This window comes from Monomorium pharaonis, chromosome 7 (assembly GCF_013373865.1).
Source record: "Monomorium pharaonis isolate MP-MQ-018 chromosome 7, ASM1337386v2, whole genome shotgun sequence".
Lineage (NCBI taxonomy): Eukaryota > Metazoa > Arthropoda > Insecta > Hymenoptera > Formicidae > Monomorium > Monomorium pharaonis.
The window spans coordinates 19,576,026-19,597,100 of record NC_050473.1 but is presented as its reverse complement, the minus strand read 5'-3'; the positions used below and the strand labels follow the sequence as shown (position 1 = coordinate 19,597,100).

The window sequence follows — 21,075 nt, the reverse complement described above, 5'->3', positions numbered from 1 at the left end:
TTGTGTGATGTTAACAATTGTGTGCTTGTTAGTCTCACTAAAAATTGTACAAAAAATTTTTTCTTTTTGTTCGAAGATATTTTATACGTGCAAATGTACAAATTTTTGAATACAAATCAAAATATCACTATAACAAATAATAATTTTGAATAGCATTTAATAACAATATTGTTTATTTTTATCAATTTCTCTTCTGTTATTGCCAAATATAAACGCTAAAAAATGATTTATTTGAGAAACACTTATAATGTCATGCTGAGAAATGTTCTTATAGTGATACATTTTTGAACAGCAAATTTCAAATAGCAAATTTTCTAATTGCACTTAAATATTTAAGTTAAAAAATGGAATACATATCAAGAGTTCAAAATTATATCATTTTAAACAAAAATATAGATAGATACAAACATGAACAAAGCTTATAAACTTAAACTAATAATTTTCCGTTTCCAGTAATATAAATTATTATCATTTAATAAAACTTGTTTAAATGCATATTGACTAAAACAATTCCTGAAATAGAAAACTTGTATAACATGCATTTAGACAAATTTCTCTTTAGTGACAAGGTCTACATATAACACATTAATTCGTCAATATATGTATACTTTTATGATCTTGCACTTTATTTAAAGCATGTAGATTGTCCCACCAATGCAACAATTTGAATTTGTAAATCATATTAAACCATGGTGTTAGTCGTGGCGCGCTCTTCATAAATTTCTCAATTTCTGATCGTGGTATCCATCGAATCTCGCTTATTTCGTCGGAATTAGGATTTATGGTAATATTATCTCGTTGCAGAAATAGTATATAAGCGATCTCCTGTTCACCCCAGCAATCGCAACTAGCATCCTGGTAACGAATTCTTGTCAGATAAAATAAATCGGAAGGTTTGACCTCGTTGGTAGGTATCCCCAGTTCATAATTGAGCCTTCTTATCGCGGCTCGTTTTACACCTAAAGCATCTTTTTCTTCCATTTCTTCAGGAATCTCTGCTAATGGATGACTGCAGACCGTATTCGTAAAGCAATCTGGGAAAGTTATCTGTGACATACATTTATAAATCGTAAGCAAGATTGAGAAAGTTATTTTGTAAAAGTAACTAGTTACAGTTACAGTTTATTTCATTGAAAAAGTAACTAATTACAGTTACAAGTTAGCGATTTTAAAAAATAACTTGTTACAGTTACAGTTACTAAAAAAATAACGAGTCGTTACTTTTCAATTATTTTTTTCTTAAATAATTGTACATTATTTTAAATATAAGAAAAATCTTATATTTTATGCTTTATTATAAGTGCTGTATATTATGTGCTTAATTATGTGTTTTAACAAGTTATTTTATGTACACTAAATGAGAACTTTGTAAAGGTAAAAGTTTATAAATTAAAAGTTTATATAAATTATATGTTACTGTTATCAGAATTAAATATAATATAACGCTACATTGGCTGTCATACATTCATTTATATATTTTTTTTGTTACAAAATGTTTATAAAAATTTTTATTAATTTTGTAGAATTTGATATTCAAATATATCATCATTAAAATAACTTCTTTGTGGCGTCATTATAGAGCCACCGATGCTAAACATATATATATTTCACACAGATACAGAACTTGGAATGCCTTTGTCATATTTAATAAAAAGTTTCTTAACTGCAGCGTAATTATTTAGCATATTAATACTGCAATTATTCGATTTTAAGAATCGATACAATCCTTCTTGCGTAGACTCGACTTTTTCCGTTGTTGATTAAAATTTTTAAGAAAAAAGTAACAAAGTTTAGTTATTAGTTACTAAAAAAAAGGAACTGTAACTGTAACTTCGTTACAAGTAACTCGTTAGTTCCCAACCCTGATCGTAAATATGATACACATATATTAACACTTGCGTCTTTTATACTGACATTTGCAATTATTTTTATAAAAATTTGATTTATTGAGTTGAATTTAATTAATTGAAGACGGTAAACAAACACTACTTTATTTTCAATTTATATAACCTTTAACTACATCTATGAAAAATATCCTAATTTTTAAATGTCCTATTTTTAGATACACAATGCAACTAAATCACGGTATATAACAATTAATTTAAAAAAATTTGTTACTTTAAAAAACTCACAGTATCAACCAAATAATAATCTAGTTAAAATTTTCTTAAGTCCGAAGGATTCAGAGATGCGCTTTATAAAGAGAAATAATTCCAGCAAATCTAATTCAAATAACCATTGTAGATGAAACGTTGGTTTTTAAATTCATTATAGAATATACACACAGAAAATTAATTCTACTGCTTAAAAAATTATTATTTAATTTATTTTTTTCTTTTTTTAATCAATGGATTTATTTGGGGGGGGGGGGAGTTTTTCCTTTCTTTACTACATTAATTGCCTTAAAATATACTTATCACAAATGTTAGAAAAATCTCTTATTATGTAAGGTATTTGTATTCAATATGTCCCCCCCCCCCAAGCTTTCGAGATTTTTCTAACCTTTGATGAATACGAAATTGAAAAATATGGGTCAGATTGAAAATTGGAAACATTTTTTTAATTAAAAAAGGTACATAAAATATTTTTAATTATTTATATAAGTATAGTAAAAATTTAAAAAAAAGATAGCACTTGGGACATGTTAATTACATATATACTACACATGCACTGAGAAAAAAGTAATTAATTCAACAAAACGTTTAGTTGCGGGCTGACAACAAAAAATATACTTAATACAATAATATTTGCTGTTAATGCAAATGCAATAACGTTGATTGGACTATGTATTTATTTTGCAATACTATTTATTGTTGTATTGAATATATCTTTTGTTGGCAGCCCGCAACTAAAAAATTTTGTTGAACCAATTTTTTTTTTCTTAGTATATATTACATATATACTAAATGTCGTACTTCAAATGCATACTTCAAAATAGAAAGTAAATAAAATAGAAAGAAAGGAGAAGGAACATCTCACCTTAACGCTCGATCGTTTCTGGAGTAACAAATCGCCCTTGCTGTTAAATAGATAAACACTGAACGCTCTGTGGAGCGGCACGCATCCCTCCTTGTCAATCTCGTGGCAGAATTTTTTGGTGGCTTCGCCAACAGGTCTATCCTGCTTGTCCACAAGAATACATTTCTCGTTCAGAGAAGCCTTCTGCAACGGCGCTACATCCTCTACTTCATAATCATTCATATTTGTTGCCACCTTGAGTGTAACCGCACTGTTGAGATTCCTGTATCGTTTGACGGACTGCTGCTTGCTTATCGCCTGTCAGGTAGGTAGCAACTGTAAAAGGTGAACCGTGCGTTGCACTATTTATCTCGTATACCGAAAATTTATTCATACTAAAATGTAATCTTTCTGGCGAGAATGTTACGTCAATTGAGCGAGAAAAAGAAAGGTGGGAATTAATTGACACGAGGAACAAAAAAATAGATGTGGAAGGTTATGGAATTCGCGATATCTCGTATACTTTGTATTGAGTTCAGAGGATAAGTGTCCGAATTACTTCTTTACATATGTTTCGACGTTATACATGGCCTCTGGTCATTAGTGTTTATTTTGTTGTTAGAAATGCTGATTGCAAGTAGCCGAAAGTTCTATAGGTGTCTATTATTTACCTCATTTTGAGAAATATGGCGGATATTAATTTTTTAACATTAGTTTAAAGGGTTTAAATAAAGTTTTTAATTAACGTAATTGAATTTAATATTGAATTAATTTAAATTTGACATAATGTGTGTACGTATTTTACGTGTAAAATTATACTGCTTGCGTTCAGGATTATGGGTTGCGATTGTCGCAAGTTTGAGTCCCATAATTTCTTCTCTCGTAATATTTTTTATAATATTTTTACGATACTTAACTAATATAGTTTGTTATAATACTTTTATAGTATTTCTATAAAACGCAGAGTCGCAAGAACCATTTTTATATTTATATTTTCGATTCTTTTATGTGATATTATGTAAATATTGATGCTATTGTGATACTGTTATGTAAAGATCTGCCAAAGAACATTAATTTTTTATTCTTTAGAAGTAAAAATAATTTTGAGAATATTTGTTGGTAATGTTTCATAATCCCCTTCAGATTTCAAAACTGCAATCCTTTTCCCCTTTTCAGTAAATTGTTAATTATATTTATTATGTATATAGGAAGAACTACTGCTGGTAACATGTATAATATTCTGCTGGTAACATAATAACATAACTGGTAACATAATAACATTGGTAGAACTCTATGGGTAACAAACTTGTACCAACAACAATTGTGTCATACTAATTTTTAATGAGTTATTTAAATAAAACAAAACAGAATTATTAAATAAACAAAATGGTGATTTATAACCCCCTGTTTTTTCTATATATATTTAATATATTATAATGTATATATACATATATATATACATATATATATAATATTAATATAGTTTTTCTTTGTCGATTAAATAGGCTTTGTTTAGTCCAGGTATCTTGTATAAATTTTGAAATATTTTAATTTTTAAAATTTATTATTATAATTTCTGATAAGAAATAAATTTTATAAAATAGGTATGCGCATACATGTCGATAAGATTAATATTTTAATTACATCTCAATAACATTGTGTGTCACCGACAAATCGAAAAGCATTCTTAATTTTTTAATAAAAAAAAACTCGGAATATATTAAACATTGTATTGCTTTATATTAACAATTTTATATATTAACGATTTTAGATATTATATCAAAATGTTTCCTCTATTCCTTTAGTACATCGTAATGTACTAATATATATCCCAGTTGAAAAGATGAGATGGAAACCCAAATGGTTATCAACATGTATGTAAATTCAGATGGATTTTAGATGGTTTTGTATGGATTCCATATGGATAACTATGTGGAATCCATACAAAACCATTTAAAATCTATGGGAATCCATATACATGTGAATAACCATCGATCTGGATTTCAATTTCATCTTTTCAACGGGAATTCAAAAACCGTACGTAAGGTAATCATTAAACTTGCATATCACTGCGTAATTTTAAACAAAGATACATTTGATATTCAAACTTTTTTTTTAAGGTTATCTCTTGCGGTTCGCGCATATATTACACTGTTATATCATCTGTCTGAAACAAAATGCGGCTATAACGAATCGAGCATCTTTATTAATAAACATGTGCCAACAATAAAATGTTTTGTTTCTGTTTTAAGGTAATAATTTTGAATAAATAACGTCGGAAATCACGCTATTATGCGACGATATTATGCGATACGGCAGACCATAAAGTGATCATTCTTTAATAAAAAAAAATTTTTATAATAAAGATTTAGATTTACTATAAATAAATAAAAGATATTGATAAATTCTATATTTTTCATTTATTTTCTTACCCGTAAAAAATTAAAATCTTTACCGGCTATACAATGACTTCCAGATAGAAAAACATGCAGAAAAATTTTAGCATTATTCTAATTTTATATAAATTTTGTGTATAATATAACAATATTACATTTCTTAAAAAAATATAGAGTAAACTGATGTAAAGTATCAAACCTCAAAAAATCTTGTACAAAATTATTTTAATTTGACACTACAAAATATGTGAAATTCCAAGAAGTTATTTTTAAAATAAAAAACAAAAAATTGTTATACAAACATAATTATACGAAGGAAATGCGTCAATTATAAGAATATTTATACGCAAAAAAGTACAATATAAGCAAAAAGAAATAATAAATAACTAATAACAATTATAAACAATTTATTATTTTTTTATATTGTAAATAATTATTTTTATTATTTTCTATAGCAACGCTGAGTTTCTTTTTTGTAAAATATTTATCTTTATTATACTTTTGTTGCTTTATATCTAAACAAGTTGTAGTAACTTTTTACACTTTACATAGACTTTTAAACAGAATGTTTGGTAATATGTTAATAATATTTTTTTATAGGTAGATAAGTGTAATTTTGATTAATTTATTTCGTATTAATTATTAAAAAATTTTTATTAATTATTTTTCTTTTTCCACAATTTGTAATTTTATGTATAAATATAAAATCTAAAGAAAATGTAATAAACAATCTTATCTGTTTCTAAAATTGTTTTGCTGATTTTAATTTAATTATTTTTTTATATAATAAATTTATACATATTATACTATCTTATATTGACTTTTAGTTCCATCTCTAATTTTATGACTTGTAGCACTTGTACTCTTAAAAAAATAAATTTAAAAAAAAATTTTAAGAATTTAAAAGTGTTTTTCGTTCCATTCTTCCTTACACAGCAGTCATAAATCTTCATAAAATTAAAGTAACAAAAATGATTTACCAAAGTGATTTATTCTGGATCATCATGTACATACAAACGAATAAGTTAAATAAGGATTTTCAAGAACAGGAGTACAAAGTTGGATTCGGAAATAAATATTTCCGATGCAAAGTATGTTGTTATTTATTTTTTCTTCTGACAATCGGTTAGTAACTCTTCTTACTTGATCACGACTAGATCGTCTGTTCTTTAAGGGCTTGACGTGATTATAAAATCAAGGAATATAAGATCAAGAACGGATATATGCACTTTACTAAAATATTACTTGGACAAAAAATAGATTAAGTTGACTGCATTATTTGTTTGCTAAATGACCGTTTTTTATTTATTTTAATAAAACTCGTTTACATCAATTTTTTTTTTGTCAAGTAAGTAACAGTAAATTTTTTTTTTTAAATAATCTAAAAATGTATACGGAGATAATTTTTTCTTAGAATTACCTTTAAAATTGTGTTAATGGTAAGACAACGTGAACTTTAAAAAATTCTTCTATGCTTTTAACAAAATTTATTAAAATTTTAATAAAAATTGGCAAAATTTTAGTAAATTTTACTATACTTTTAACAAAATTTAATTAAAATTTTGCCAAATTTTATTAAAATTTGTGTAAATTTTGTAAAAATATAGTAAAAAACATAATAAAAGTTTTTGAAGTTTACGTTGTCTCACAATTATCACAATTGTAAGAAAATCTCTCAGAAAGAATTTCTGATACCAAGAAAATTATTCTTAACATATTTAATCTTATTACAACCTCATGTATAGTATAAAAATAAAACAAAATTAAAATTAAATCAGAAATTTCTATCTTCAGATCAATCTATTCTTAAATCTAGAATATCATAAAATTGTTACAAATTTACTAAATCATTCTAAGAAAATTAATAACATCAATAATCATTTTATTCTAGATTTAAGAACTTTCTATTTAAGAATAAAATATTCCTTTTTTGATAATAATATGATTGGCGCTATATTCTATTTTATGATAGATCGAAGAGTAATAGCACGAGGTCTAGAAAGCTGTTTTGTGGATGTAATTTTTAAGAGAAAATTCTCTCCGTGTATAAGTCTGTAAATACAAAAGTACTTTTTAATGTTTCTTTACAAAAATACAATAATACACTTCCATATAATGTTGCATTAATTGATAAGATTTAATTTCTTTGTTATGTACAAATCTTTTAAATAAATAATTATGATTTCCTTTTTTTCTCGTTGTCACTGCAACTACGAGAATACAAACTTGATATTAAGTTTTTTGCAGATCACATTTCATGTCAATTTGATTTTATGTAAATTATAAAATTTACGACACAAAATTTGCGACGAATTACGCAACTTTTACAAGAATATTTCACACAACAAAAATTATTTCTTACAATGATGAATCAGATCGAAGTATCTGCGCCAGGCAGATTAAGTTTATTCGGTGAACATACAGTAAAGTATGGTAGAAATGGCGTAATAGCTGCCATAGATTTACGTACCACGTTACAATTTGAAGAACTACCATGTTTAGAAGGTGCCATCAATATAGACTTTCCGCAAATCAATTTATCTCGCCATGTACTTTTAGAAACGTTTCTAAACTTCTACAATGAGTGCGCCAGCAACATGGCGCATCTACGTGAAAAAGTCCTACAATTCTCAAACGATACACAGTATAATACACCCGTCGAGAACACAATTCTGCAAATCTTCTATTATCTGCTCGTTTATATCATCTGCAAAACAAAGCTCGAAATAAAACCTTTCGCTATACTTATATCCACGAGATTAGTGACAAACCAGCAGGAATTCTTCTGTCCGATATCATACACAGTATGTCTAGCGGCATGCTTGTTACAGTGGTCACATATGCAGAAGAATAATGACACTTCTCCGGCCGCTTTTCAAATTAATCTATATGCTGAACGCTGCCTGCGTGACATTTCCTCCGAATTTGACGCAACCGCCGCGAGTGTGTGCACATATGGCACAATAATGAAATTTAATCAGATAAGAAAAGAAATTGAACAATTGTTTCCCCCGTTTGAACTTACTAGAATAAAAATTTTAGTAGTTGATTTAAAGAAAACGCAAGATCTAGAAGGTCACGCGCACCAATTGGCACAGTTAATAAAGTGTTCTCCTGAAAAAACTAATGTGTTGTTCGACAAGATTAACGATGTAACAAACTCTGCTTTTGATGCATTCCAAAGACTTTCCGATATTCATAACGACGAGAAACTCGTGCTCGACACAAGAATTAAAGACGTTTTAATACAACATGAAAAAATAATGGTGAGTTTCATAACACAAATTGTAAAACATGTTCTATCGTATATTATGGTTGATAGCTACGTTCTCTACATTTTTGTGTTACATTTATTTATTATATTTATATATTTTATGTAACATTGTCTAGATCGCGTCAGCACAAGCATAATTTAAATTTTGCCACATGTTTTCTTACAGGACTACATTTCCCAGCATAATTTGTTGTTTGAAAAGTTAGTACTAACGTTAAGAATAAATAACTATTTTGATGAAGTTTGCGCTGTAGCTAAAAAGTTCGGATGCTACGGAAAATATACAAACGTTGATAATGGTACATATGCATACATTTTGTGTCCAAATGCATCAAACACACAAATTTCAATTCTCTCGAATATATTGAGGTCGTACGGTTATAATATCAAGGAAACAAATTTGGCTCGCAGTGGAGTAAACATTCAAGTGATCTAAAATCACGATCTTAATATATTATAGATGACTAAATACAAATAGTATACAAAAACAAATAATACACGAAAAATATAAGAAATAATTGTCTATATTTAAGTATAAATGATATAAATTGTCTATATTAAGTATAAATAATAAAATCGTAATCTTGCATGTTGTGAATAGTCATGAATTTGTACTTTCTATTTAGTTGACCCTATGACGCACCTTTGTATCTATAAAATATGGACATTATACTATACAGTCAATTTCTATAAATCTTATAAGTAATATTCATGATTTTGTGATTCTCTTACGTGCTATACAAGAGCAGAATTGGACATTACTAGTAAAATAATTACAAAAATAATTTTAAAAACATAATATGTATACACACATCATTTAAATTTAATTCTCAAGTTTTACTAATTATTTCATAATATATTTTATCATATGACAAAATTATCTTTTTAAAAAAGATGAAAAAACATCAAGTATACGCACCCAAAAAATATCCTTTGAAAAATCTTCAATTAATTACTAATTTACTTATCACAGCATTTATTAATTGCAACTTTCAAATAAATTCCGTCAATTCACAGGCACAGAGTTATACACGAAATTACAAAGTTATTGTAAAATCTTCTCAACTATGTAATTTATATCTTCACTAATTAATCATTTTGACAAGGATCTAAATGTCGTGTCATATCATTTTTCAATAATTCAAAATTTTAAATTTAATAAATGTTTGTTGAGAAACAAGATTTTTATGATTCATTTTGTAAGCATCTTTTTCTACATTATCATCAACGCAATGACTCAGTGAGAAATAGTAAAAAAAATATCAAATTAATATCGAATTAATATTTTCTCAATGTAAAAGATTCGATTTGACATTGTTTCAATGAGTCGATTGTCTGAATAATTACATATACTGATTAAGGGAGTTTCGCTGCTAAATCAAAATAAACAAATTTTTATGAAACTTTGTAGAGAAATTCAAATTAGTGATATAAATTGACTGCCAAAATTTCAGAAAGCTGAACTAGCTAGTTTAGATATTAAATATTTTATTAACATGAACTCTTATGAGAATCGATCAATTTTCAGGATTTTTCAGTTTTTATTGTCGTATTAAACGTAGAAGTAATGAACAGATGTTAGTGAAATTTTACAACGATACATCTTAGCTGTACAGAAAAGTATAGTTAAATTTTTGAAACGATGCATGCACTTGCTTGTTTGAGTGAAATAATTGATAAGATAGAAAAAGTTTACAATAATTGAAGTAATACAGCACATAGGTGTGGTAAATGTGTGCTAGTGATATAACATGAATTTCAAATTGTTGTATTTAATTATCTAATGGTGGTATAATATAAAAAATGTTTATTCTCTATTTAAAAAAAAATTATTTCCTGTAATAAAGGTAGTACTTTGTAGCTGAATTTTTTCTTATATTCATCATTATTAACTTTAGATCGTATACAACAAAAAAAAGAAAGCAACAAAATGATCATTTAAATATTTTTCTTTACATGAACCCCTGTGCCATTTATCGTGCCCGGCCTGAGCAGAGAAACTCCTTTAAGACTGTCATATAATTGAGAATGCCACAAACAAGCAACCAGCTAAATGCATACATCTACATCTACGCAGCTTTTAGAACTAAGAAAATCAAACAGTGGAGAAGTCACTCGCTAATAACTATAAATGTAGTTCACAATCTGGACACAACGTAATGAATTGGTAGCAGAAAATAAAAGAAAATCAAATACTAATCATTAAAAAAAACTTAAAAAAAGTTACATAATTATCCAAAATAAAAGATAAAATAGATATATGTACATAATGTTACATTGCGATTTAGCTTTTTAACAGCTATTTAGCTTTTTAACAGCAACAATTTTCTTAAAAGATCTAAGTAAATTCTTTTGTAATTTTATTATATAAATCTAACATTAAACTTATAAAACACGCCCACATGTGTATTAAATATATCTCAACACATACACTTTAGACATAGTGATAATCAGTAACGGCAAATTTTACGCAATTGAGCATGACTCTTCTACACAGATTCTACACAGAAAAAAAGGATATTGTTATTTTGACAATATCTTTAGTTTTAAAATGAAAATCTTCAAATAAGATTATATTGCGTTAAATCAAAAAAATTTACTCGAATAAAGATTTATTTTAAGATTTTATTTAGTTTAATCAAGAAAATAATATTCTTGTAATTTAAGAATAATTTTCTCGAATGGAAACGAAAAAATGTTAGATAGAAAATATTATATGTTCAAATCAAAAATTATATAATTTTCTTAGAATAAAGTTATCAAAATAATTATATTATATTCTTGAAATAACAATTATAGTATTAAAATAAGACTATAATACTGTTGAAATTCAAGATTTTCAAATTCTTCTAAGAAGATTATATATTGTTCCGTATATATGAAACAATGAATGCATTCATATAAATATATAAAAGTTAATTTGACACTTCCTTTTTTCCTGTGTACACAAAAAGAAAGTTTATTTCAAATACATTGAAAAGGACTCGAAATAACTGAATCAAAATGACTGCGTACTTTATGTATTCATATAGTTTCAACACTCTTATCAATTTCTAATAAACTTATTTTATTTGCGCACGTAAATACAGTACCAGCTTTTATTAGCAATTTCTTTTATATTAATTGAATTAAACTTAATTTAAGAGTTTTTGATCGATCTATCAGTGATTTAAGGAAAATGCAAAAGACACAATAAAAGCTGTTATACAGATAACAATATGTAAATTGCAATAATAAATTTATTTGGTTACACATATTTAATCAAATAACGTCAACATAACATAAACATTTTATAATAAAAAACACTTAACCCAGCAAACATAGCAGAACATAGCAGCAACAGTGCGGCAATGTTATAACATTGTAGCAATATTTCTAAATTGCCGCAATGTTGCTGCAATGTTCTGTGTTTGCTGGGAAGTTATATAATGTATGAAAACTAATACTTTTCTATATTAAAAAAATTAATAAAAATATAATCTTGCATGTTGTAAACAGTTATTAATTTGTACTTTTTATTTATTGTCCCTTTTGACACTCTTTTGTATTCATAAAATATGGACATTATGCTATGCAGCCAATTTCCATAAATCTCATAATATTCATGATTTGATGATTCTCCTACTAATCGAGAAGAAAATTGAACATTACAACAAAGTAAAAAAAAATCAAATACCAAATATTAAAAATAACTTGAGGAAAGTTACATAATTACGCGCGAAATAGAAAATAAAATATATATTTACATAACGTTACATTGCGGTAAGGGCTACTCAACTATTTGACGGGAATAATTTTTTAAGAAATCAAAAGAAATTTTTCTGTATTTTTATTATGTAAATTTGACATTAAACTTGTAAAATACGTCCACGTGTGTTATTGTAAAATTGTAAATATATGTTAATATATACACTTTAGACATAATAATAATCAGCAAGGACAAAATTTACGCAATTCAGCATGACTCTTCTATTCTACACAAAAGAAGAGTTTATTTCAAATACATTGAAGAGGACACGAAATATCAGTCAAAATATCTACGTATAGTTTATTCATATAGTTTCAACACTCTTATCAATGTTTAATAAAATTATTGCACACGTAAATTTTATTTGCACACGTAAATTCAGTGCTAGCTTTAATTGGCAATATCTTTTATATTAATTGAATTTAATTCGTAAAGTCTTGATCGATCTATCAGTGATTTAAGAAAAATGCAAAAGATAGAATAAAAGATGTTATACAGATGACGATCTGTGAATTACAATAATAAATTTATTTGGTTACACATATTTCATAAAATAACATCAACATAACATAAACATTATGTAACAAGAAACACTTAAGAGGATGCTAAACTGCCCATCAAACTTGATTGAGATCGATAATGCAGAGTCATTATTTATCCTTGTTCATGAAAAAATTTGCTTTAAAATCTAGTTATATAGCTTATACTTACAAATAAATGGTGTCTCGCAGTTTGAAATAGAAGGAATAAGACTATATTTGTCAAATTACAATTACAAGCCGTAAAAAAACATATTTATGTGATCAAAAATTTTATTCAGCGCTTTTATTATAAAAATATCTTTTTTTTACGGCTTGTAATTTGACGATTATAATCTTATTCCTCAATCTATTCCGAACCCGGGAACACCTTCATTTGTACGTATAAGCTACATAACTTGTATTTTGAAGCAAATATTTTTATGAACAAATAAACTTTAAAAAATTTTTTGCATTTTTGGTCTTTATCTAATCGTCCCTGAGTTCATTTGTGTACGTACTTTAAAAGTGTAAAAGGATTATCAATTCTGTAAATTCAATTCGAAATTAAATGATTAAACAGAATGTCGGTAAAACACACGGCTTTAGCATCCTCTTAAGTTACTGACCTGTAGGCATATTCTGTAACTCTTAACGACAGTTTGGTATCGTTATATCGTCGTTGCGCAGCTTTTTGTCATATGCACAACGACAATGTAACGATATCGACACTATCTTTAAGAGCGAGTTACAGAATAGGCCTATTGATCTCTTATAAAGATCTAACAAAAAAATGACTAAGCGTCTTATCAAAATTGTATACACTATACATCCATCTGCGATACTTATGAGTTACTTTTCCCCAATAATTTAAGTTACACAATATTGAGTAAAATAGTAAAACTTTACGTAGAACAATATATTTCTGAATAAAATAAGATTTTCAAAATTCAAGTTTACTTCTAATTTTACTGTGTGATGTTGATAATTGTTTACTTGTTAGGCTATGTTCCAAAATTCACTGCCAGTACTGAAAATTTATAGTATATGTAACGTGGACTATAGATTTTCAGTACTGGCAGTGAATTTTGGAACACAGCCTTTGTCTCACTAAAAGTTGTATAAAAAAATTATCTTTTTGTTCGAAAGTATTTTATACATGCAAATGTACAAATTTTTGAATACAAATCAAAATATCATTATGACAAATAATAATTTTAAATAGTATTTAATAACAATATTATTTCTTTTTATCAATTTCCTTCTGTTATTACCAAATATATACGCTAAAAAATGGTTTATTGGAAAAACAATTATAATGTCACGCTGAGAAATTCTTATTGTGGTACATTTTCGAACAGCAAATTTCAAACAGCAAATTTTCTAATTCCACTTAAATATTTGAGTTAAAAATGGAATACATATCAAGAGTTCAAAATTATACCATCTTGCCCTATGTGTAAAATATTTGACAATAAAAACGCAATAAGTTATAATCGTCTTTCTATGCCCGTCTCTATTTAATTGTATAATATTTATATTAACAAAAATATAGATAGATACAAACATGAACAAAGCTTATAAACTAAAACTAATAATTTTTCGTTTCCAGTAATATAAATTATTATCATTTCATAAAACTTGTTTAAATGCATATTGACTAAATCTCTAAAACGATTCCTGAAATAGAAAACTTGTTATAACATGCATTTAGACAAATTTCTCTTTGGTGACAATATCTATACATGTATATAACACATTAATTCATCAACATAGGTATACTTTTATGATCTTGCATTTTACTTAAAGTATGTAGATTGTCCCACCAATGCAGTAATTTGAATTTGTAAATCAGATTAAACCACGGTGTTAGTTGTGGCGCGCTCTTCATAAATTTCTCAATTTCCGATCGTGGTATCCATCGAATCTCGCTTATTTCGTCGGGATTAGGATTTATGGTGATATTATCTCGTTGCAGAAATAGTATATAATCGATCTCATGTTCACCCCAGCGATCGCAACTAGCATCCTGGTAACGAATTCTTGTCAGATAAAATAAATCGGAAGGTTTGACCTCATTGGTAGGTATCCCCAGTTCATAATTGAGCCTTCTTATCGCGGCTCGTTTTACACCTAAAGCATCTTTTTCTTCCATTTCTTCAGGAATCTCTGCTAATGGATGACTGCAGCACGTATTCGTAAAGCAATCTGGGAAAGTTATCTGTGACATAAATTTATAAATCGTAAGTATTATACAAACACATATTAACACTTGCGTCTTTTGTATTGACATTTGCAATAATTTTTATAAAAATTTGGTTCATTGAGTTGAATTTAATTCATTGGGACAGTAAACAAACACAACTTTATTTTTAATTTATATAACCTTTAACTACAGCTATGAAAAATATCCTAATTTTTAAATGTTCTATTTTTAGATTCACAATGCAACTAAATCACGGCATATGGAAATTAATACAAAAAATTCTTACTTTAAAACCTTACAGTATAAACCGAATAAAAATGCCAATCTGGTTAAAATTTTCTTACTCAAGTCCAAACAATTTAGACATGCAATTAAATATTAATATGCTTTAGAAAGTAATAAAAATTAATTCGAGTGAATCTAATTCAAATAATGATTGCAAAACGTTGGTTTTTAAATTCATTATAGAATATATACACAGAAAAATATTAATTCTACTGCTAAAAAAAAGCAATTATTTAATAAATTTTAATTTATTATTTTCTTTTAATAAACAATGTGTAATTTTCTTTAAGAAAAAATGTTCCTTTTTCTCTATTATATTAATTATCTTAAAATATACTCATCACAAATATTAAGAAAACCCTTTATCATGTACTAAACAATATTTCTATTCTTTCAGAGAATGTTATAAAATTTTATGAAGGAAAAACTCAGAATAACCAATAAAGCGAATTTTTATTTCAATTTAATATTCTTGTGATTGAAGTATTAAATTTCTAGAATCCAGAATATATTTTGAATAAATTCAATATTTATATATAACTTATAAAACGCTTGAAATAAATAATATTATTCTAATAAATTATAACATGTACTTTTCGGCGTGTGTGTGCACACAAAAATTTATATTTTTAAATAAATATTGAAACTTATTTCAAAAAAGTAATGTGTGTGTATTTAAAAATTCTTATCAAAAGATATTTGTAAACATAATCGTTACTTGGAAAAAGAAAACTTGAACTGAATAATCATTTTTCTTAGAATTAGAATAATTTCTGCGTGTACACAATCTCATGACCGACTTCTACAGTTTCTCATGAAGAAACATCTTGTGTGATTATTCATTTTTTATTAATATGCATACTTCAAAATAGAATGTAAATAAAATAGAAAGATAGGGGAAAGAGAATCTCACCTTAACGCTCGATCGTTTCTGGAGTAACAAATCCCCCTTGCTATTAAATAGAAAAACACTGAATGCTCTATGGAGCGGCACACATCCCTCCTTGTCAATCTCGTGGCAGAATTTTTTGGTCGCTTCACCAACAGGTCTGTCCTGCTTGTCCACGAGGATACATTTCTCTTTCAGAGAAGCCCTCTGCAACGGCGCTACATCCACTTCATAATCATTCATAATTGTTGCCACTTTGCGTGTAGCCACACCATTGAGATTCCTGTACGTTTCCTGACGGACTGCTGCCAGCTGAGCGCCTGTCAAGTAGCGACTGAAAAAAATAAACCGTGCGTTGCACTATTTATCTCGCATACCGGAAATTTATTCATACAAAAATGTGATCTTCTGGGGAGAATTAGGTCAACAATTGAGCATTTGTTTGAACGAGAAAAAGAGAGGTAGGAATTAATTGACACGCGAGACAAGGACAGACACGTCTGCTGCCCGTACATACGTACGTACCATGTAACGTTACATGTCGAGAGAACACGTCGGGATACCAATGCGAGCGTCACCATCCCCATGTTAAGAGCTATGTCGTCCGACTCCTCGAACAAACGACCAATCGTAAGAGTGCTCCACCACTCGCTGTTCCTTGCATACAAGAAAATGACGTCTGACAACGGTAACGACGACGACGGTAAACGGGAATTCTTCGCCTGATCTGGAAAGCAGTCAATTGCGCATATGAATTGTGAAACAATCATTTATTGCCTTTTAATTTAATGTAAAATTTCCTGTTAATTTGTATCGACCAAGATTTCTCAATAAGAAAACGTATCTTAGCAGTAAAATTATGGGTAAAAAATTTCATTCTCATGCTAAAAAAAGCAGTTACTCATTTTTTAACTTTCTTCTTTTAAGCACGGCTATCTTTGTAACAAATATCTTCTTGTTGAATAGTCTTAAAATCACACTCATCACATATTTACTTTAACAAGTAATATTTACTTTAAATAAACTTTTGTGTACACACAGAAAAATATATGTTTGAATTAAAAATAACTATCACTTATTTCAAATAATTCATAAGTTTATATATACGCAAATTTATCTATTTATTTATTTAAATTCATCACAAGTATAAAATTTATTCAAAATCATATAAAATTCAATATAATATAAAAATTAATCTTTTTGTCACCAGGAATAAGTAACAAAAAATAATTAAACTTTTTTCACAATCAACCAAACTAGCAGTTTAGTAATAATAATAATAAAGTTTAATTATTTTTTTAATTCAAAATATATTCTGAATCCTAATAATTTAACACTTTAATCAGGAATATGAAGTTAAAATAAAAATTTCATTTACTTATTTTGGTTTTTCTTCAAATCACTTTTATAATATTCTTCAAATAAGTATAAATTCTTTTTTCAAGTCTATAATAATAAATTTTACTAAAATTTGTAATAAGGATATCTTAAGACTATTATCAAGAAAATATTAGTATATTAATAAATATTCTACATTGAATTTAACCATTATTTATTAGAAAAAGTAAATTACTGTTTTTGGTAGTAGAATTGATATTTTTCTCTGTGTATCTGCTTATAATTCTCGCAATTTGCCATATATTTACTTTCGACAATTTTAAATTAAAGCAACGCGTAGGCAACAGAGCCCATAATATTGCCAGCAGTTTAATAGATAGAATAGAACATCAAAAACTACATTTTATACATTCATTAAACAGCATTCATAATTATAATTGCTAACGTAAAATGTCATATATAAACGCTAATTAAGTCCTATTTGCAAACACAGTTGCTGCAATTCTAATACTAACACATACCAGCAATAATATAGACACTGCTGTCTAAGGCACTTTCATACTTTCGACATTTTAAACAACTAATTATTATGATTAAACTGTAAGTGCGAGAGACAGAATGCTTGCTCCACATTATCGTATCGAGAATGATTCTATGCATATAATTTTTTTATAACGAATTAAATATAAAATATGCTATATTGTAGTCAACTTGTCCCGATAAATTAGCACGCGCGTATCACAGTATAAGTTATCAATACAAACTCCATATTATAAATTAATAAAAATGTAATAGAAATATTGATCTCAGAAATATGTACATCTTGGTAAACTGATACCGTCAAAGTTATTTGATGGTCAAAAAATAAATTTAAAAAAAATTAAATGTAAATTATTTTACCTTGGTACAATGTAGAAATATTAAATATAAAGCGTTTTGTTAGTAATTGAATGTTTCTCATTCATATGTGAACTAAGCTTGTCTTAAATATAAAGTGTATCCCATTCCTTATATATATTTAATTTCAATCATTTTATTATAACAAATATTATTATTTAAAATAATCACATATTACATAGTAACAGAAACTTTTTCTTTAACTAATAATATGTAATTTAGATTTATTCTCTTGAGAACATTAACACAAAATTTTGAAACGCTCAGAAATTTATTTGCCTCCTCTTGATTCGGATTTTCCTTTCTTTACAATACTTACTTATCCGATTTTAACAATACTTTATAAAAACAGCATCTGTATTATAAAAGAGATACGATAACTTTTCCATTGTTTTTCTCATCATAAATATATAAACGAAAAGGAATACCAATTTGCTTCTCGTGCCAACAAGAACCGATCTAATAACGCGCTTTCTAAATTTCTTTCACTTCTCACATTCCACGCGAGCTTCTTCGCAAATTACAGACTTTCTTTTTCTTTGATTATCCTATTCTCAAGTATGGGTTCGGCACAAATGCATTGGATGATGACTTTTCAAATAAAAGCCATTCTATAACAGCGTAAACGTAATCGTAAGTAAATTTTAAGTATAAGTAGAAGGCGCAATTGTACCTCCATTTCTATCAACGTAAATTAACTTTATGATCTCAATTTATTTTGTTCTTATAAAATTCTTAGAAAAAAATTTTAAAAATTAAAGCCAAGGTTAAAGTTAATTTACATTGAAAGAAGGAAATATGCAACAATATGTACTTTACAACCATTAATGACTGCATTTGTAGAATTTAAAGCTACATCAAAGCAACATGGAGCAACATTTGTATTTTTGTCGTCTGATCAATCTACACTATGTTTCTTGCTTTCCATTTCTTGTCTATTGCTCTTTGCTTCTTCAAGCATTATTTTAATGACAATCGTACTTCTTGCCTCAATAAATTCAACATTTGATAAAAAAATTATACAATAAAAAATTATATGATAAACAAAAAGCTAAGTGAGTTTTTAGATTAGCTTTGAAAGTCCTTCTATGTTTCTAGATATTCTTCATTCACCTAGAAACATAATGCAACATTTATACAAGTGTTGTTCTAGGGAAACACTTGTGTATCTAATTTTTATAAAAAAATTCCAGTATGTTTTTTAATATCTATTGTAACCAGGAACAGAAACACGAGTTATCAATTTTAGGAGAAACATTAAGAAAATTTTGTTGCTAGAAACAAGTTTCCATGACTTACTATATCCATCAAATCAACAAAGTTATATGTTTTAACATAGGACATGACAGAGCACAAAGTCTATACTCAAGCAACATAATTTCTAAAAACATGTTACCTATATTTCCTTTAAGCAATTATTAACAATAATAGACACCTCAGTGCTAATCGGCTGCTTCTTAAAATATATTGTCAAGATATGTTGATCTCCCTGAGTAACAATTAAAAGATTTTAGCCGTCATTCTTTGCTCATTGAAAAGATATTGATAATTTCCACAATATTTAATAAATATAGTGATTAAGGAATCAAACTCTAATGATCTTAATTTGACGTATGTTGCCAAAGGGTGCGTTCAGGGAGATGCTATTAACACTATTAGCATCAATCTATCCTTGTTCTATTTTTAATAAGTAATGAAGATAAACTAGAGATGCTAGCGTCTCCCTGAACACACCCAAAGTTAACTCTGGACATCATTCAAAAAAGGTTTTAACCTTTTGCTTCTACCACTGTTGCCAATACTTCCTTTGATCCTCCAGCTCCTGTATGGAAACAAGTAACTTGCGTTTCTACTCCTGACAACAAGAAATATTGAAAATATACTTGAACCTTTATGAAAGTAGACAACAAAAATACAAATGTTGCTCTTTATATTGCTTCAGTTATATAGACATAATCTGAGATGATGTATTGTTTGTTTTTAGCATCAACAAGCAATAAAAATACTCCTCAATGTTGCTTTGGTGAAAACGTAGCTGAATTATACTTATGCAAAAGTAGACCAATTACCTGTTTATGTGAAATCGCCAAACTCAGGTAGGTTTGGTCTTGGATGACTGAATCTCTTAGTCTCTTCTTACTCTTTTATATTGCATCTAATTTAAATTTTTGTTCTTTTATCTATGCTTTTAGTCTTAATAATTAAAATTGAAAGCAATAACGCGGCCGCGAAGGACGGACCTAACAACTTCGAAAAAGATTAGATATGTAAATTATTAGTTGTTATTAGTACACGACTCAACTGACTAAGCGCTTTCTCCACCTCGTGCAACCTCGTGGCACAGTCATGGCTCGTGGCGTTACAGCGTAATGTTGACATGTTAGACAGACTGACCGGTTTTTTCGCGCATGTGCGTCAAACGCGGCTTCAGTAAAGTGCCTATTAATAGCAAAGAGGCGATTTGATCACCCATGCTGCTAAAATTTAAGGGAGTTCCGCTGCTAAATCAAAATGAACAGATTTTCATGAAACTTTGTAGACAAGTTCAAATGAGTGATATAAAAAT

The 21,075-nt window shown here is 27.5% G+C and overlaps 3 protein-coding genes across 3 annotated transcripts; 1 reads left to right on the top strand and 2 right to left on the bottom strand.

Moving 5' to 3' along the window:
- LOC118644158 (isopentenyl-diphosphate Delta-isomerase 1-like) lies at positions 1–3,319 on the bottom strand. Its single transcript, XM_036290256.1, has 2 exons — positions 2,980–3,319; positions 1–1,047 (listed from the first exon to the last, which is right to left on the bottom strand). Exons 1-2 carry the CDS (start codon positions 3,199–3,201, stop codon positions 586–588), a joined length of 684 nt encoding a protein of 227 aa, XP_036146149.1. The 5' UTR covers positions 3,202–3,319; the 3' UTR covers positions 1–585.
- Positions 3,320–7,201: 3,882 nt separating this feature from the next.
- LOC118646723 (mevalonate kinase-like) lies at positions 7,202–9,116 on the top strand. The gene is made up of 2 exons (XM_036290254.1): positions 7,202–8,620; positions 8,795–9,116. Exons 1-2 carry the CDS (start codon positions 7,718–7,720, stop codon positions 9,062–9,064), a joined length of 1,173 nt encoding a protein of 390 aa, XP_036146147.1. The 5' UTR covers positions 7,202–7,717; the 3' UTR covers positions 9,065–9,116.
- Positions 9,117–14,151: 5,035 nt separating this feature from the next.
- Positions 14,152–20,904, bottom strand: LOC105827848 (isopentenyl-diphosphate Delta-isomerase 1). Its single transcript, XM_012666022.3, has 4 exons — positions 20,579–20,904; positions 16,800–17,001; positions 16,299–16,608; positions 14,152–15,115 (listed from the first exon to the last, which is right to left on the bottom strand). The coding sequence occupies exons 2-4, from the start codon at positions 16,859–16,861 to the stop codon at positions 14,654–14,656; spliced, it is 834 nt and encodes a 277-aa protein (XP_012521476.2). The 5' UTR covers positions 16,862–17,001; positions 20,579–20,904; the 3' UTR covers positions 14,152–14,653.
- Positions 20,905–21,075: the final 171 nt, after the last annotated feature.

Coding starts and splice junctions, on each gene's coding strand:
- LOC118646723 (XM_036290254.1), top strand. CDS start 7,718: ATGATGAATCAGATCGAAGTATCTGCGCCAGGCAGATTAAGTTTATTC. Junction 8,621..8,794: donor TACAACATGAAAAAATAATG/GTGAGTTTCATA, acceptor GTTTTCTTACAG/GACTACATTTCCCAGCATAA.
- LOC105827848 (XM_012666022.3), bottom strand. CDS start 16,861: ATGGGGATGGTGACGCTCGCATTGGTATCCCGACGTGTTCTCTCGACA. Junction 16,609..16,799: donor TCGACATGTAACGTTACATG/GTACGTACGTAT, acceptor TATTTTTTTCAG/TCGCTACTTGACAGGCGCTC. Junction 15,116..16,298: donor AGAAACGATCGAGCGTTAAG/GTGAGATTCTCT, acceptor TTTATGTCACAG/ATAACTTTCCCAGATTGCTT.
- LOC118644158 (XM_036290256.1), bottom strand. CDS start 3,201: ATGAATGATTATGAAGTAGAGGATGTAGCGCCGTTGCAGAAGGCTTCT. Junction 1,048..2,979: donor AGAAACGATCGAGCGTTAAG/GTGAGATGTTCC, acceptor TGTATGTCACAG/ATAACTTTCCCAGATTGCTT.